The sequence below is a fragment of the Stegodyphus dumicola genome, chromosome 6 (assembly GCF_044657685.1).
Source record: "Stegodyphus dumicola isolate Sdum_Otavi_A_Nest chromosome 6, ASM4465768v1".
In the NCBI taxonomy this organism is placed as follows: domain Eukaryota; kingdom Metazoa; phylum Arthropoda; class Arachnida; order Araneae; family Eresidae; genus Stegodyphus; species Stegodyphus dumicola.
The window spans coordinates 156813669-156832175 of NC_140773.1; the positions used below are offsets into that span (position 1 = coordinate 156813669).

The 18507-nt window shown below is 32.5% G+C and overlaps 1 protein-coding gene across 1 annotated transcript in view; it reads left to right on the plus strand.

Annotated features, from left to right (window-relative positions):
• Positions 1–18165, plus strand: part of LOC118183496 (proline-, glutamic acid- and leucine-rich protein 1-like) — a 223786-nt gene extending 205621 nt beyond the window's left edge. Inside the window, exons 16-17 of the mRNA XM_085819090.1 lie at positions 3048–3926; positions 17357–18165. Of these exons, the coding sequence (XP_085675216.1) occupies positions 3048–3926; positions 17357–17479 (1002 nt within the window). The 3' untranslated portion in view covers positions 17480–18165. The remainder of the gene's footprint in view (positions 1–3047; positions 3927–17356) is intronic.
• The last annotated feature ends 342 nt before the right edge of the window (positions 18166–18507 follow it).

The following is an 18507-nucleotide window of genomic DNA, read 5'->3' on the forward strand; positions in this document are numbered from 1 at the left end:
TCCAAAATTCCTATTCCTTCATAGGGTTCTCGGTTTGGTGGTGTGGCAGCATATGTCTCGTTTTACACCATAGCCCAACCATGGTGTGTGTTCAAACACACACATACAATTATTGCTTTGGAAATGAATTGGTACAAAAATTTTGTTAATATAACTATTTTAAGTTAATTAATTTCTTCCTTTTATATATAGTTGTTTGAAATGTTCCTTTCGTTTAAGGGAACCTTTTTTATATACATTTCTGTCCTTAAAAATATATTTTTATATAACATAAACTTGAAATACTTGTGTTATCAAAAAAGACTCAAGTTGATTGGAAAGTGGTACAGGATTGAGACAGGCAACTTCAAAAAGGGGGGAATACAGTTTCGCAGATTTCAATATTATATTCTTTCCATCCTTTAGATAACTTTTCAGTACTGCAACTGAAGAATTATTCTTCTACTTCATCATAAGTGATCCAGTGCTATTTATTGTGTGCATTAAAGCCTCACTATACTATCAGTACTAGTGATATATAGATTTTACTTAGTTTGCATATTCACTTTTCTCCCCTCCCCCCAATTGAATTTCAGAAAGCTAGAATCCTGCAATACTTTCCCAGACTTCCCAACTCTCCCGATTTTTGACCGCTCTCCCGCCAACCCGATTTACAATATATTTCTCCCGACTTTTTCTTATTCTTAAAATTTCTCACGATTTTTATGGAACTTGGCTTAATACTTTGTTATATGAACAAAAAAAGTGATTTGGGACGTCCGAAGCAAATGAATTTTCTCTAGATTATATCTAAACCAAAACCTTGCGAATTAGATAACTTCTGCTTTGTGAGTGAGAGCATATACGTATCCAGAAACGTCCTTCTCCAGTTCTCCAATGGGCATCGTGCTCCACTGCGTGTCATCTGGCATATATTAGAAAATGAGGACAAAACAAGCTGTTATTTGGATGTTCTTTAGTTATTTCCGTCATTTTATCCTGAGTTGTGTGAGTACACGTGCCTTCGGGAAATAGTTTTAGAAATTATCATCTTTTGTTATGTCTGCGAGAAAGGTGAAATACTTGTGTACGTTTCAAAATTCATACATAGTTGACTTTCCTTCCATTATTTCCTCAAGGAAATGTAATAAATTTGCAATGTGTACCGCCTGTCGTTGCGATTTTTCAATTTCGCATGGTGGAAGGGCGGATGTTCTCAAACATGTGCGTACACAAAAACACAAGGGCAACATGAGTTGTTTTGAAAAAAAACGAAAATTTAAATTTTTCTTCGGAAACAAACCACCAAAAAGTTATTAATGCAGAATGTCTGTTCTCTGCCTTTTTACTGGAGCACGACCTGCCACTGAATGCATCGGATCACGCTGCAGCTTTATTTAGAAAAATGTTTCCCGATAGTGAAATCGCTAAGAAATACTTAAGTGCAAGAACCAAAAGAGGTGCGATTGTTAAAGAAATGGATTTGAAAAATAAATCTTCAGTTATTGATTGCATTAAAACAGCTCCGTTCTGCCTCTCTACGGATGGAAGCAATAATACCGATTCAAAACTGTATCCAATTGTTGTTTCTTTTTTTAATCCAGAGTCTTCAGAAATTGAGTGCAGTTTACTTTCTGTCCCCACTTTAGAAGGACATTTGACAGGCTTTAATATAGCGCAGCTAATTATTAAAACTTTAAAAGAAAATGCAGTCCCTTTGGATAATTGCTTAGCTCTTGGTGCCGATAATGCACCAGTATTGGTAGGCTTTAAGACTGGTGTTGCAGGCATCTTCAGAAAAGAAAATTCAGATTTGCAGATTATGAGGTGCACCTGTCACTTCTTAAATTTAGCAGCTGAAAAAGGAGTAGCCTTCTTTACCAATAAATGTGGATGAACACTTTGTTGATATTTATTATTATCTTGAAAGGAGTTCTAAAAAGGAGGAAAAATTGAAACAGGTCCAACAGCTGCATAACAGCAGTTTACAATTAGAAAACTTGGATGAAGTTATAAAATCAGCTAGGATTGACACCCAGTGGAGTTTAATTGGAAAACTGAAAGATGCTGATGGAATTTTAAAATATAGTGAACTGTCTAGAATTATGTTGGCCATCTTGACAGTTCCCCATAGTAATGCAGAGTGCGAGAGGATTATCAGTGTTGTTGCGAAAACGAGGACTAAATTTAGATCTAATATGAGTGATTACACATTAGAAAACTTTTATTAGTGAAAGGAGGCCTATGTGGCAATTGCTATGAACAAAATAATGAAGTTTCTTTCTTAAAGAAAGCAAAATCTGCCACTGTTTATACCATTTGTACAAAAACTGATTAAAGGTTTTTTTTTTTTTTTTAAACAATGCAAGTAATAAAATGTTTTTTATTTGTAAGGTATTTTTGTGTTGCTTGCATTTAAGAATTAGTTACTATTTAAAGTTAAGTCATTATTAAAAACTATATTTTCCTCATTTAAAAAGTCTTTTTAACATTGTGAAAAATCTCCCGATTTCTTAAAAAAGTCTCCTGATTTTTGAGTGCCATAGGTTGGCAAGTATGCTTTCCTGTCATCCATGTCATTTTGTATCATGTTTAAATAATGCATGTAATTTATTTTCATTGTGTAAAGAGTAATTGGTAAATCTTGTTTCGTGTATGCAAAAAAATCTGGCCCTAAAGAAAAAAAGGACATTAGTAACTTTATTATTTAGTTTTTCAATATGTGCCAGTTGATGTCTATTTTCCTCTAAACTCTTTCAAACTTGACAAGAGTTTTATATATTTCTCAGCTTGGAAGTGTTTTTGTGATTTCAAGTTTTGTTATGTCAGAGACCTCGTTGTTTTAGAATAGTTAAGATTTATGATGATTTAGGAAATCTCATAGGAAGCAATATAATGATGTTAGGTTAGTACATTTCCTTTGATCAGACTTTTAGAATATATGTATAGTCTTTTGTAACTAGTCTTTATAATATCAATTTAATATGATTTGCTTTTAGAATGTTTCTGTGTTTGTTTTAATTTAAATAAATGAAGATTTTAAGTTAAAATTTTAATTTTTTTTTTAGGTTACTGGCTTGATTCATCATGCTTTGTTAATATTTGATTTGTATTTGCATCCTAACAAACCATCACCAGAAAGTTCTGCTGCATTGGATAAAAGTAGTGATGCTGATGTAGTAAATATAATTGAGAATGAACAAGTTTCTGCTTGGGAAAATGCAAATATGTGTGTTATGAATAATACTTTGCATATTGAAAAAGTGTCAGTTCCTTCTGAAACGCCTTACAGAGTTACAGAAGTTTTTCATAGCCATAATGAAAATGATTTACATCAAAGAGACTTTGCACCTACAGAAGCATTTTCTCCTCGTTACTCAGAACAACAGGATGAAGGCCTTTGTAATGGTGATGATGCTGTAAATGTATTAAATTCTAGTCAATCACATGACAGTATTGAATATGAAGATGACATTGAAGAAGTCAGAAGTTACACTGAGGAGGAAATGAACCAGAACTTAGCAATGGCTGAAGAACCCATATACATTCCTACACAGTCTGTTAAATCATCTAATGTAAATTCAACAAATGAACAGTCAGATGGGGCTGTAGAAGAATATGATGAAATAACACAAAGGAAAAGTAATCTCATACCAATTCATAATAGCAATAATGGGGACATTCAGCAAAATGGTATATGCAGTGCTGACGAAGAACTGCCTAGCACATCATGTCAAAAAGACATACCAGAGAATGGAGCTTATGCATATGAAGAGGAAGATGTGGAAGAAGAGGAGGAGGATGAAGAAGGTGATGGTGACGGTGATGAAGAATATGAAGTGGATGAAGAGGAGGAAACCCCATATGTGCCATCAAGGAAGCATGGAGCTGAGTATTTTGATGCAGATTTGCCTTCAAATAAGAGATTAAAAGTTGATGATGAAGAGGTAATACTTTAATATTATCATCTTTTTTACTTTTTAATATTTTAAGTTTTATTTTTATTTTTCAGCAGGTTTTATTTTATTTTTACTAGAGAAACTTAAGAAGGCATATAAGAAAATTTATGAAATGATGTAGTATTAATAATTTAACATTTAATATAAATTTAAAAATACAGTCAAAAGTCATTAATTCGGACACCCATAATCCGGACCTCAAAGCTAGAAACTTTCTGCGCATGCGCTGCGTTGCCACATGCGCACAGGCGTTTTACGCGTACGCGTAAGACCTTGACTACTGCGCATATGCGTGTGTGCAAGTGCAGAATACGTTTCTGCCTGCGCGTTTAATGTATAACGGACGGTGTAAGCTAAAATTATCTAATGATCTATTTCAGTTAATGTTAATGATTGCATTTTTCCTTAATCTTCGAATTGGATCGCGCTTATTATTTTTTGCAGACTGTAAGAGCAATTTTATAAAAGTAAACTTGAACTTTCGATTATGTCAAATAGAATTTCCGATGCTGGAACTTCCAAAGGATCTACAAAATGAAAGTATGTTTCAATGTCCAACAAACAAAAAGTGGAATTGCTGCAAAAAATGGATAAAGACATGAAGAATGTGACAGAGAGGTTAGTGAAAACGAAAAAATTTCTATTGACAAGTTAGTTGGTATTCTCGGCACAGCAATTAACGGGACTTGAACAGCGGAACTTTGTAACTGAACTAGAAATTATGTCTGTTTATAGAATTAAAGAGAAAGTATTATCACATAAAACGAAGCAACTTAAACAACTTACATTGAAAGAAATGTTTAATAAAGTAAATAAATATTAAGCTTTTTTTTTTTTTTTTTTGTAAATTTTGATACCCTTTAGATCATAATTGTTCTTTATTTCATAAATTACGGTTTCATATTTTTAATTTTAGAATTTCTGCATGCCATCTTACGAAATTTAAACTGATGATCTATAATTCGGAAAAATCAATAATCCGGAATCGCCGAAGTCCCGATGAATCCGGATTAACGACTTTTGACTGTATCAACTTTTTGTTTTGCTATTGCAGTTGTTTTAAAATATGTGTATTATGTTAATACTGTGAATTATTTGAAATTATGTTGGATTTTTAGGCATGGTAATTTTCACGATTTTAAAATGGGGTCACAATCACCCATGGCTAAGGTAATTTTGTAATTATGCTTTTATTATTTTTTTCTTAGTTTGAATAAATTAATAGTGTTTTAAAGTTTTAAATATTGATAGGAATAACAATCTGTGTATGGTAAATAATGAAAATTATTTAAATCGGTAATATTCTGGGGTGCCAAAAAAATTAATATGAAGTCTATTCGTTTAATATTATACCAAATGAATCGCTAAAACATTTAAATGGTGCAGTAAAAACTCTTGAATATTTAGAAGTATTGTGAAACCTTTCATAAGTTTTCCGCGTAGTAATATAATTTTGTCCTATTTGAAGAATTGTCAAAATTGGACTCTGAGACATTAAGCAAGTGTATGTGATTGTCAAAAAGGGAGTGCTTGCTTTATGCAGAATTTCATTATATATAGTGGTGGCCAAAATTGTGGACTTTTTTTGAAATTTTTATGTTTTTGAACTTATGTATGCTTATAGAAAATGTTACGTTTCGCAAAATGCAAACTTGTATATATCATTTTAAAGAGAATTTATTACTGAATTCAATACAAAACACAAAATTCAATTATTTGCAATACAAAAAAAGTTATATGTACTTTAATAGAAATAAAAAAACACAGTTATAAAGCGGTTTGTAATGTCTAGCTTTCCTGGCCAATCACTGTTCTTGTTCTGAGAACCAATCAAATGTTAGTAACTGCTAGTAGAAGCTGACATCATGTTTATACTTGAAACAATTCATTATTTTGCTTTGTTCTGTAGAAGAAAGACCTGTTTCTTATACACTGCAATTACAAGTAGGAATTTTTGTAAAAATTTTTAATATTTAGTCAAGAAGCAATGACATCAAATAAAAGAGTAGATTGGACACCTAGAAAGAGATGTAATATTATTGTGTTATGAGAAAGTGGTCTTTCCTATGCTGAAATTGCAAGACAGGTGGGTGGTTCAGTGACTTCATCTGCAGTCTAAGTTTTGTTTACGATATCAGGAGACAAATTCAATAAAAAAGAAGTAGGAAGCCCAAAAAGGTACACCACATCTATTTGATGACAGAAGAATAAAAAGACTATGTCTCCAAAATAGAAAAATGTCATCAGTGGCCATCAGAAGTGATCTGAATGATGCTGGTGTTTCTGTCAGTTCAAGAACAATCAGGAGAAGATTAACACATGTTGGACTGAGAGGTAGATTTTCCACGAAAAAAAGCCTTATCTTAATTTTCAGCAACGAAAAAAAAAGACTACAGTGGACAAAGGAACACATTAATTGGACAGATGAGATGATTAGTGGTCACAAGTTATATGGAGTGATGAAACTAAGATATCGTTATTCGGTAGTGATGGGCGAAAATATGTAAGACGTAGAATAGGAGAAGAGCTACATCCTGACTACATTCAAGCAACTATGAAGAACCCAGTTAGTGTTATGATTTGGTCATGCATGTCAGCAGATGGTATTGGTCGCCTTCATGTCATCGGTGGGACACTGAATGGCAGAAAATACATTGACACTATTCTAGAACCAAAACTTCTACCTTCCATCAGAGATCTCTTTCCCAACAATGCTTCGTTTATTTTTCAGCAGGATTCTGCTCCTTGCCACACGGTCAAAATATCGAAAGAGTGGTTTCGTACAAAGAGCATTAAATTGTTGTCATGGCCAGGAAACAGTCCTGACCTCAATCCTATCGAAAATTTGTGGCACTGTTTGAAAACTCTTGTCCGAATGAGGCACCCATCAAATAAAAGGGAACTAATTGAGGCTATAATTGTTTCCTGGCATCATGTAATAACGAAAGAAGAGCTTAAAAGTCTTGTCAGCTCAATGAAATGTCGACGTGAAGCTGTAATCAAAAATAAAGGGTACCCTACTAAGTACTGATAACTCAATGCAATCATCACTATCTAATGTATAATTAAGACACAATAACACGCCGAATAAATACTAAACCAGAAGTCAAACAACAAAAATCAGCGTTAATTTACAAAATTTTCACAGGACTAGTTTCGATGGTTTTACCGAACCATCATCTTCAGCTGCAAAACCGCAAATGGATTTGCGCTCACACACACATTGCCTCCTAGATGACATTAAACACTGCTCACTATAATCAGGTTTGTGCAGAGCTATTTTGATAACATTAAATGATGAGAAAAAAATATCATTCAAAATTGCAATAGAATTTAATTGATTTATTATAAATAAGCACGTTCAATTTTATTTTAATTAGGAAAATGCAAAAGTTTGTTTGTGAATTGTTTATTAATGTTTCTGGAAGTTATTTGACTGATTCTGTATTTAATACTTGCATAGCATCCCCTCATTAAAAGAGAACTTGCCAGTGTAAAAGTAATAATTAGCAAAGAAGCAACCCTATTAGATTTTTTTTTACAAGGAAAATAAAATTTCTGCAGACTTTTTTTTCTCTTCTTGAAGAAATTCCTGGGTTGGATCTATTCCGAATTATTGTAAATCTGTTACCCCCAATTTTAAATGATTATAAATCGAAACCTTGATGTTTTGCAATAATCCCGTAATTGGTGACAACTGCTATGTGAGTTGGTAATTTTTATTATGCATTTTAAGCTCATTTGACGATTTTTACTTCAATTTAAAAAATTTGACCTATAATATTTAGATAATGTAAAATGAATTGTTGATCACAATAAGTGGTGCATTCTCCGTGTTTTTGTACACAAACAAGTGGGACTTCAGTTCATTGACAATATTTGAGTAGTAACATTAACTGTGTCACTGTAAGTGACATTTACTGTAGTGTAGACTCTTTGGAATCTTTGCAGCATTCCTAGAGTTCTGAGCCACAGTGACGGAGATTAAATGTAAACAATGTATTAAATGGGGATCAAATGTAAACAATGTATTAAATATGTTTCGTCTCGTACTAGGACATTTGTCAAAATATTTTTCATTTTGCCAATTTATTTGTATATATTTAAATATTTTAATGTTATAAATTTATGAAAATGAACGAGAAACAGAAAAACATCAACATTGATGCAACCTAAAAGAAATGAAGAACTGATAAACTTCGAACAATCGAAACAAAGATAAAAATAACTAGGCATTCTGCAAGCTGTAAATCTTTTATTTTAATCAAACGTTTGTTAAAACAATATAAATAGGTGTATGATATGTTCAGTTTCGAAAAACAAGAATAAAATTAAGGATTACATTCAAAATTGGGGGAATGTATCTTAGAAGATGTAACTATATCTTCAAAGATCTAGATGTACTTTGTTAAATGAATACCCTTTTGGAAGATAATTTCCAAAAGCCACTGCATAATGATGCAAGAAATGAGATATCTGTGTCATCATGGGTTGATGATCGACATCAAAACAATGTCCCTCTAAGTTTTTCAAATATTTGCACTAAGGCTGTTACTTTGCGTAGAGATTGGAAGTGTAAATAAAAGGAAGATTCAAACCTGATATTTCAAGCAAGTACTAGCAAGTTTGTCAAATTTAAAAAGTCGTATTCTGTATATAATACAGTACAAAGTCTGAAATCCAGACGTCCAATATCCAGAATTATCTAAAATCTGGACTTCTGGATCACCAGCAGCCGCCCTTTTTTTATTGCTTTAACGCTTGTGCATGTGGTATTTTTTCATATTAAAGCACGTTGGAAGTCCTAGTTCTTAATTTCACTTTGGCATTGGTGTCAGCCTTTGAAAATCATTATTTTTTGCTTTCATCACCACATGACTGTCAACACACTGCAGCCTAAGAAATGATCCTTGCAACTATGTCTAAAGTCTAAACCTTTTTTTTTATATATATTAATACCTGAATACCAGGAGCATAGTAACATTTTATGATGACATTGTTGGTGATGATTACGGACTTAGCTAACTCTACTACAAAGTGTTAGTTTTAGTTGTTAAGTAGTTCAGGACTAGTGCCAGAATTGGTATGGCCACATCAAGTTGCAGAATTTAGGGGAGGCAAATTTTTTAGAAGCATCGAGCAACAAAATTAAGAAATGACAAAGTCTTTAGAAATTGGGGAAGTCGTTGGAATGCAAAATTTAGGAATGGCAAGATCTTAAGAATTTTAGCAGCAGAATTTTGGACCCGCATTAGACAGTACTGGGCCACAAAATGTCTACTACTAACCCTGGATAAGCCTTAAGTAAAGTGGGCATTTATTAATTTAGAACTCTGCATGTGCAAGAAATAATCATAAATATAAGAAGAGATTTAATTCAGACTTTACTTCTCCAGCATGCGATAAAAGCAAGACAAAATATAGTAAAATATCATGTCTATAGTTGCCAATCTCATGATACACCGTCAATAGTGTGTAGGAGATGCTAGCTAACCTTTTCGATAATAGCCCTAAATTTGAAGGTTTCCAGATTATGTCAAAGAGCAAAATTTTCTGGTTAATAGAAATTGTGTAAAAAAATGAAAAATTGATAATAAATGAAGGTAATGTAACAGAAGTTTTACATAGCAATGACAATGCCCTTAACATCAGTCAACTGATGGGCAGCGAAATTTTGCAGTATGGTTCTAAATCTGGAAAATATTGCTACCAATACTGAAGAAAGTGACAGAGATAGTTGAGAATGAAAAATTTTTGATTGGCAGTTTATTGAAAATTCTCGATGCGGCAATTCTAACACTGGAACTTTGTAACTCAACAAAAAATTATGTCTACCTGTAGAATTAAAAATAAAGTATTAGCACAAAACACGAAGAAAAATAAACAACTTTTGCCAAACGAAATGCTTAATAAAGCAAGCAAATAAATATAGTAACCCCCAGTTTTTTTGCGGGGGGGTAGGTTATTATTTTGTGTGTGTGTAAATTTTTTATTCCTTTCAGGTCATAAATGCTTCATTATTTCATAAATGCTTAATGCTATTTAATATCTTTAATTTTATAATTTCTACATATCTTACTAAATTCAAACCTGTGAAGTAATTAGGTTATATTGATAACTGGAGATTAAGGGGCCCAATCACCAAATCCTGGTGGTGGAAAATTTTTGTCCATCACCTTTTTCAGGGTTCGTAGCGGTCCTTACAAGTGCTTATAAGTCCTTATATTTGAAAATAAAATGTAAAGGCCCTTATAGGTGCTTACTTTTTCTATAAAGCCCTTATTTTTTTGTTTTTAGTGCTTATTTTTTGCTTTTAGTGCTTTTTTTAATCCTTTGTTTTTAATGAACGCGCATTTTTTCCCCCGTACCAAAGCTGAAACTAAATAAACAACTTTTTTTCCTTATATGCAACGTCAGATGGTGAATAATACTCCCGAAAATTGCTTTCCCCCCCTTCCTCTGCATTAATGTAACCTATGGTGCGCGCGAGAGTACAGACAGGTGCACGTCGTTCTATTGGCCAAAGAATTTCGAAAACGTAGAAAATTCCGGTACATTCGGTATTCTATTCGGTACATTCTTTTCGTCCCACCCAAATACTATATACGTTTGAATTTCTATCAAGATTTTAATAAATTTGCATTCTCGTTCCGCGTGGTCAGTTCATATTCATGTTTATTATGATCCTTATGCTTATATTATGAGCATATTTATGAATATTTATAATAATATAATTGCAGTAACTGCTGAAGTATAGATAAACTTCCAAAAATGGGTGTGTTTTTACACAGATTAGCTTTCTAAGGAATAATATTCGGAATGGCTTAAATAAAAGGAAAGTAATCGAATAGTCAAAATAATTTCATTTTCTTTGCCAATACATTATACAGTACTTAGGTTGGGAGTTTTTCCGCAAAATCTCTAATATTGAAGCAGCGGGCTTTTTTTTTTTTTTTTTTTTTGGTCACTGTCCAATCTGGATTGAATAGGACTAAAAGTTTTTGCGGTCTACCCAACCCAAGCGAAGATTGATTCTATTCCGGAAATTTAATACAGTCTGTTGAAAATTAGAATCAGAAACACCCCAGATTAGTAAGTCTTTCTTTTCCTTTATTTAGTTTTTCTTTCTCCGAATACCGACAGGTGTTGATTCCAATTGCGTAATGCACGTATTGCGCAATAACGTTTGCGGTATTTTGCATTGATAATTAATTTTGATGCTCAGTCTGAGATTTGTTTATAAACACTTAAAAGAGTTTTACTGTGCTTTCTAAGCAGAATATTTCTCAGTTCCGTTGGTTTTTATATGATGCACATATCGAAATGTCAAAATAATTTATTTAGCCTAAATTTAAATCTAAAGAACGGCTACAATCTCCCCCACTCCTCTTTTTCCAGTTACTATCTGGAAAATTCGGGAATTTCCGAGTATGCTAGTTAGTTAAGCTTTTACTGTTAAAGGATGACTGAATGAAGCAATTTCCCGTCTTCTGATTTCAGAAATGTGCCTCTTTTTTACTTAAATTACTTTGCTTGGGATATATGTTAAGGGAAAACTGTTATGAAATGAAAATTTAGAAAATGTTCAGAATTTTAAGTTAAATTATTTAAATACTAATATGAGTGGAAAAATAAATTGTATTTATTATTAGGTGCCAAATGAATACAATTAATATGGCTTATTATTATTTATTTTCTATATTTTCAACTGAAATATCATCATTAAATTTTGTAATATAGTTTAGTTCTGCATAGTTTTTTTCCCTCTCATTGTAAACTAATTCTGTAAATTGAACTGTCATTTAAAATTTAAAAAAAAAGTTAATTGTTTTCCATTGTTGAGGTAATGCTCATTCTCTTAATAAATATTGCATTGCTCATATTTTAAATTACAAGTCTAATGTAATTAGACAGGTGCTTATTTTGTCCTTAAAATGTGCTTGAAAAGTGCTTATAGGTGCTTATTTTTTTAACTAAAATGTGGCTATGAACCCTGTTTTTACTTTGGGTGCCGCAGTAGAGTCTTTTTTATACTTTTTCAAAGCAAGAATATTGTAGGAACCGCAATGCCTGCGCAGAGATTCAAACTCCATATTTCTCGAATGTGCTTCCAGTTACGCCAGGAAAGCATTCAGAAAGGAGGGAGAAAATACTGCATAAACTATTGATCTAGTTGTCAGAAAAATCCCAAATCTGGAGTCGAATAAGTCTCTATGAGTACGGATCTCAGACTTAGTATAGTATTAAGTTCACTGGAGAATTTGCTAATGCAGATAAAAAATGCAGCAAAAGAATTTATATCCTCCTTATTCAAAATTATTAAAGATACAGAATATTCTCTTAGCCAAATTTTCAATTTAGATAAGTTTTTTTCGAGAAAATATGCCTAACTATACATCAAAGGAAGAAATAGTTGTGCTTAAATGTAAAATTTCTAAAAACCAGTAATAAATCAGTCTTCTTGGTAATAGCAAAGCTGGTAATTTAAAATTGAAACAAATATTAGTTTATCAAACAGAAAATCCTAGAGCATTGAAATGGAAAGATGAGGAATTCCTTGTAGTAATTAGGAAATCAAATAAAAATGCCGGGTTACTGTGTTAATATGTAAAGATTATTTCAGTTTTCATTTTATTCAACTTTTGATTAATTTTATTAAATAATATAAGGTAAAAATTTACAATTTAAATCATTATTGACCTTAATCCAGGACACCCAAAATCTCTGCAGAATTTATATCCAGAAATCAGTGTTGTGTTTCGTCCTCCCAATATTACTTGCCTTAAACAGCCCATGGATAAATAGTGATAGCTATATTTAAATGATAGCAAATGAGGACAATAATAAATCAGGCCATCAAGGCAAGAGGTAGAGAAAATGGGCCTACATTAAGATATTTTTTGAAAAACTGTAATATGTGGAACACAATAAAATAGTAGAGATTCATTGACTGAAATAAAAGACACAAAAAAAATCTGAAAGATTTCAGATTTTAAATTATGTCCAAAGGGCCTTTTTTTAACATTTTGTGTATTACCATTATTTATTAAATATCATGTTCTTTGCACTTAAACCATGAAATTCAGTTCAATAGCAATGTTGCAAAATAATTTTAAAATGAGCATATCTTCAGTATATCCAATACACAGTTCTGTGCACTGGAGATAAGGTTTTTTTTTCCTTCCGTAGAGTGTTGTCATTGCTCACTTTTAAATCGTTGAGTTTGTTACTCAAAAATTCGTTAATGTTTTGCAGATGTAAAATCGATAATAAAACAAATTCCAAATTTCAAATTTGGTCTTCCACATGCCCATATTCGTAGGAGGATTACATCATTCAAAATTTGATAGCTCTAAGTACCGTTGTTTTATCACAATGCGAGAAATATACCAACATTTATGCAGATTTTTCATTATTTAATTTCTTCAAATATAATCCTAACATATGATGGCGACAGTTTGAAAAGTGAAATGTACATTTATAGTGATTAAACGCAAAACAAAAACAATAGTCCTTCAGGGACAAAGCCCCTTTAGACTAATAACAATAAAAAAGGTTCATAGAAATAATTATGACCACAAATGGTGAAATTTTTTAAAATTCTGAAGAAACTTAAGATACTGTCACAGATGAAATAGTTAGCCTAATAAATGAACTGAATTTGGGCATCAAGATATTAATGAAGTGACTGTATCTTACTTAGTACCTCTGTCATATGGATATGTACCTGAGCAATAAGATTTAAATGAAATACGCAATGAAGGGTGAGAAGAAACTGATAAAATCTTTAAGCTTTTAATAATAAAAAAATATGAAAAAAGCCTTCATCCTTGATGAATTTTTGACTGTCATGGAAGAATGGGTGGAGAATGTCTGTCTTGAGTAAAACAAGGCATTAAGAAAAACACAGCATGATATAAACTGCTCAAAACAATTAAAGGATATTGTAAGTTTTATATAAAATAAAAATATAAGCTCTTTTTTTTTTTTTTTTTTTTTTTTTTTTTTTTTTTTTTTTTTTCTAAAAATGGAAAATGAGAATCACAAATGCAAATTTTCTGATTTTCAAACTGTGGAGTATGCTAATTTTGAAAAACGTCGCTTCAGCGGCAGCGAATGAAATTTGACTTTCAACTGAATAAAAGACAAGGATGATCGGCATTCAGTGACTGCTTTGTTTCAATGAGTACGATGTCTCAGCGAAGTCATTTAACCGATTCAGAAGCTTGGAGAGTTGTTGGTAGGTTAGAAGGGGGTCAAACTCAAGCTGAAGTAGTGCAAGCCATTGGAGTGTCACAAAGTGTGATTTCCAGGATCTGGAACCGTTGTTTGGAAACTGGAAGTGCGAGCCAAAGACCAGGGCAAGGTCGTAGACGAGCAACAATGCCCAAAGAAGATCGTTATTTAGTGTTAACGGCTCAGAGACACCGAAATATGAATGCTACTCTTCTTCAACAACACCTTCGCTTGGCTACTGCCACCACGGTTTCAACTCAGACTGTCCGAAACCGGCTCTATGGTGTAGGTCTGTATGCCAGCTGACCGATGGTATGTGTTAGACTAACATCAAGGCAGTGGGCAACAGAGCATGTGAACTGGAGAAGAAATGAATGGAGCAATGTTTTTTTTCCTGACGAGTCCCGTTTTTCTGTTCATCCTGATAATAGGCATATTTTCATCTGGAGGGACCGTGGCAGTGGGAATAATCCTGCGTTCGTGCACGAAAGTGTCAGATTTGGCGGTGGGGGAGTGTTGGTGTATGGTGCGCCATTGATGGGCGCACAGACCTCTACATCATTCGAAATGGACCTCTGACTGGTCGCCGATATAGGGATGAGATCCTCAAACCTATTGTAGTACCTTACGCTGCAACAATCTGAGATGATTTTATTTTAATGGACGATAACTGCAGGCCACATCGTGCTAACCTGGTGGAGGATTTCCTTTTCGAGGAAGTAATCGTACGAATGGAATGACCAGTGTGTTCTTCAGACATGAATCCAATAGAGCATGTTTGGGACGCTCTAGGAAGATGAGTTGCTAGCCGCCAACCACCACCACAAACTCTCCAAGAACTGGAAAAAGCATTTGTGGAAGAGTGGGACAGAATACCCCAACTCGTGATTAATAGCCTTATTGACTCCATACCTCAAAGGTGTTCAACATTGCTGGCCGTCCGTGGAAACCATACCCCCTACTGAAAATGACTTCCTTTGAAGAAAACACTTATTTCTTATTCTTTTTTTCCTCATATGCACAAATTGTGTTTTTTTCCTTTTGTACACAAATGCGCAATAAAATGCATTTTTTCTGCCAAACATGTGTAATTTATACTCATATAACCTACTACATCTGTCGACCATGTATCAATCAGCTAAAACGTTTCCCGGCCACAAGACCTACCTAAAACCGCAATATCCTTTAATTGTTTTGAGCAGTGTAGAACTCTTTATTGAGAGGAGGAAGGGGAAGTTGTATTTAACTGATTCTTGACAAGTTTATTAAGAAAACACCTGACACCATTTAAACGTACGGTGTTAACTTAATTATGTATGTAAATAAATAAATATGATTGCTAGATAAATTTTTAATGCTTTTTTTAAAACACGTCCAGCATTATGAACATTCATCATTGGTACATATTTTCAGAAACCAATTATGTGAGAAAGTCGGCCACATCTATACAGTTTTTCAAGAAAAAATAATCTTTTAAAACAAGCCAAATAAATTATTTTGTCATTTTGTTATATATTCAGTAAAAGTTAGAAAAATATATAGATAGATGTTAAAATATTTTAAAATATGAAGAATTTTAATTTCATGTGCAGTCAAAATGGCCAGTTCAATAATTCTGGTGTTAAAACATTTGTTATACGTGTGTAGTTAATCACACTTTAATACTTGAACCATGTCATTGTAATCTCATAATTCCAAATGAGAAATTTAATTTTGATTCGAAAAAGTCCAGCCTTCATTTGCATATGCAGTCTTCCCTATTGTTTGTTACTTTAGAATAGGCATTTTGAAGTCATAAAAAAATCTCCACTCATTTACGATGGTTATATGTATTGTCATCACTGCACTTCGGGGCGGAATTTTAGCCATGTTTGAAAACTTATCTGTTTGTTTGGTTATGAGTAAAGCCAGAAGAGACAAAATGGTCTTAAAATGTCTGTTCTTATAACATTCTATAGTTTAGTCACATCAATTTGCTTGAGCTGCCTCGAACCATGGGGGTCTCATATCAGGTGATTTTCTTTTACTAGATAAGGGAGACGAAGAAGAAAGTTGACAGTTAATTGCAAATTCATATTAATTTTTTATTATTTTATTCTTGAAAAGAATGTCAATTGAAAGGTGGTTTTCCATAATTAGTAACTGATTTTGATACAAACAAAGGAACAGCAAGGGGCAAATTTATTTCATTTTAAAAAACTATATGATTGACAGCAGATTGTGCTTGACGTGTTTTCAGTGCGGAAATGCTGTTGTGGCATGTGTGAATGGTAGGAATCCGAGAATTCTGTTTAGGACACCAAGTTTGAGAGGTGGTCTAAATGGTGAAATATCTGGTAGTTTAAAGGAATCAAGTCTGACAAGTGAAAACATGTCTCAAGAAATAGATTTTTTCAATGCTTCATAGATGCATATGATTGTACAAAACTATGGGATCAAAACACTGATGAGTGATAGTTATTTATTACACAATTTCTGATGGTATTCATCAATTAATGCCCTTACATGTAACTGTTAGATCTCAATTCTAGTGTTAAATATTTTTAGACAATCTCTAACTCTGAGATCATAACCTATAGATGTTTGTTTTTGTGGTTCTTTTTATTGACTTCTGCACTGTAGTGATAAATTATCCATATTTTTATAAACCATAAAGATCCAGTGTAGAAAGAGTGTGAACTTCACATTTTTGGAAGGCTTTGTTTGTTTCTAAAAATTCAAGTCTGCAGTTGTCCTATGAGTGTGTGTAAAACTGAAGTATACAGTTTTTTAACCTCGCCCAAACCAGTCTGGAAAGTGTTGCTAGTATTATAACAAATTTAGCATTAAGCTCATTTGCTATGGACATTAAATTTCCTTTGTGTTGTACATAACTGGATGTTTGTTTGTTGAATCAATTTTCACATTACTGATGGAGAACTTGGGTCTAATACGAACTTAGATAGGTAGGTCTATGGACAATTTTGTCACTCAGCAGAATCAGTTGATATTTTTGAAACAGCCCAATACATTTGATTTAGTTTCAGGATAATTTTATATAGTTCATTTAAAAATTCTGTGATTTCATTATTCTTTCTAATTTGCTACTTTTTCTCCCCTGTGCAGAATTAAGTCTACAATGTTTCTAGTAAATTATTGTATGATGTATTTAAATATTATACCACTTTTAAAATTTTTTGTAGGTGGTGGAACATGAAGAAGAAACTGAAGGTAACAGTGAGTCAGGCAACAGATCACCAACCTTTCCTGAGATGTGTGCTGACTTTAATTTGGTAGAAGCAGAGAGTGTGAACACTGCTAGCTGAAAACTTTATTTATTCATAAATGTTTCATTTTTGATGCCTTCATCTGTAACATCACATCTGTTCAAGTGAACTTAATTGTTATTTCCTTTTTATATGCTATGATTTAACACAACATAAAATTTCTATATTGGTTTATGAAAATCATTTTGGATGTTCCTTTATATATACTGAAATTAAATGTTAACAGTTCTAGTAATGTTATATTTTTAATTAGTTGTCTGAAGATTATTAAAGTATTGAATTTGTAATAAGCTGCTGTTCTGATTACTAAATTTTAAAAATCCATATTGGGATGGGAAACAGAGGGAGAGAAGATTAAATTTCAAAGTCAATTGAAATAGTTTAAAAACTTTGGATTACTTTCAATAATTCTTCTAACATACAATGGTTATAATTTAGAAACTTCTTCAGGGGGGGGGAAATGTGACTGTTCAGATGCATAATATGTAAATTGTAGTACTAGAATCCAAGATCATTCATTCTGCATATTTCCATCATTTTAAGTTTTTATTCTTCATGTATAGTATGAGGTTGCAATAGGATAAATACTGAAGCAGCAACATATAATTATTAAATATGCATAGATACATTTTTAATTTGTTTCAGTTTTTATGTGTATATATTATGAAAAGTATGAAATTTGTATCAAGTTTTGATGAATAAATAAAGTTAAATGGAAAACAGAATTTTTTGCTATTTTTCACAGTGTGGTTGATATATACAGTCAAAAGTCTTTAATCCGGACCTCAAAGCTATAAACTTTCTGCGCATGCGTCAACACATAATGCATTCACGCATGCGTAAATAATACCTTTACGCATGCGCATAACACGTTTACGCATGTGCATTTAATGTATAACGGACAGTATAAGCTAAGCTAAAATTATCTAATTCAGCTAATGTTGCAGATTGCATTGTTCCTTAATCTTCTAATTGGATTCGGCTTATTATTTTTTGCAGACTGTTAGAGCAATTTTATAAAAGTAAGCTTGAACTTTCGATTATTTCAAAAAGAATTTCCGATTCTG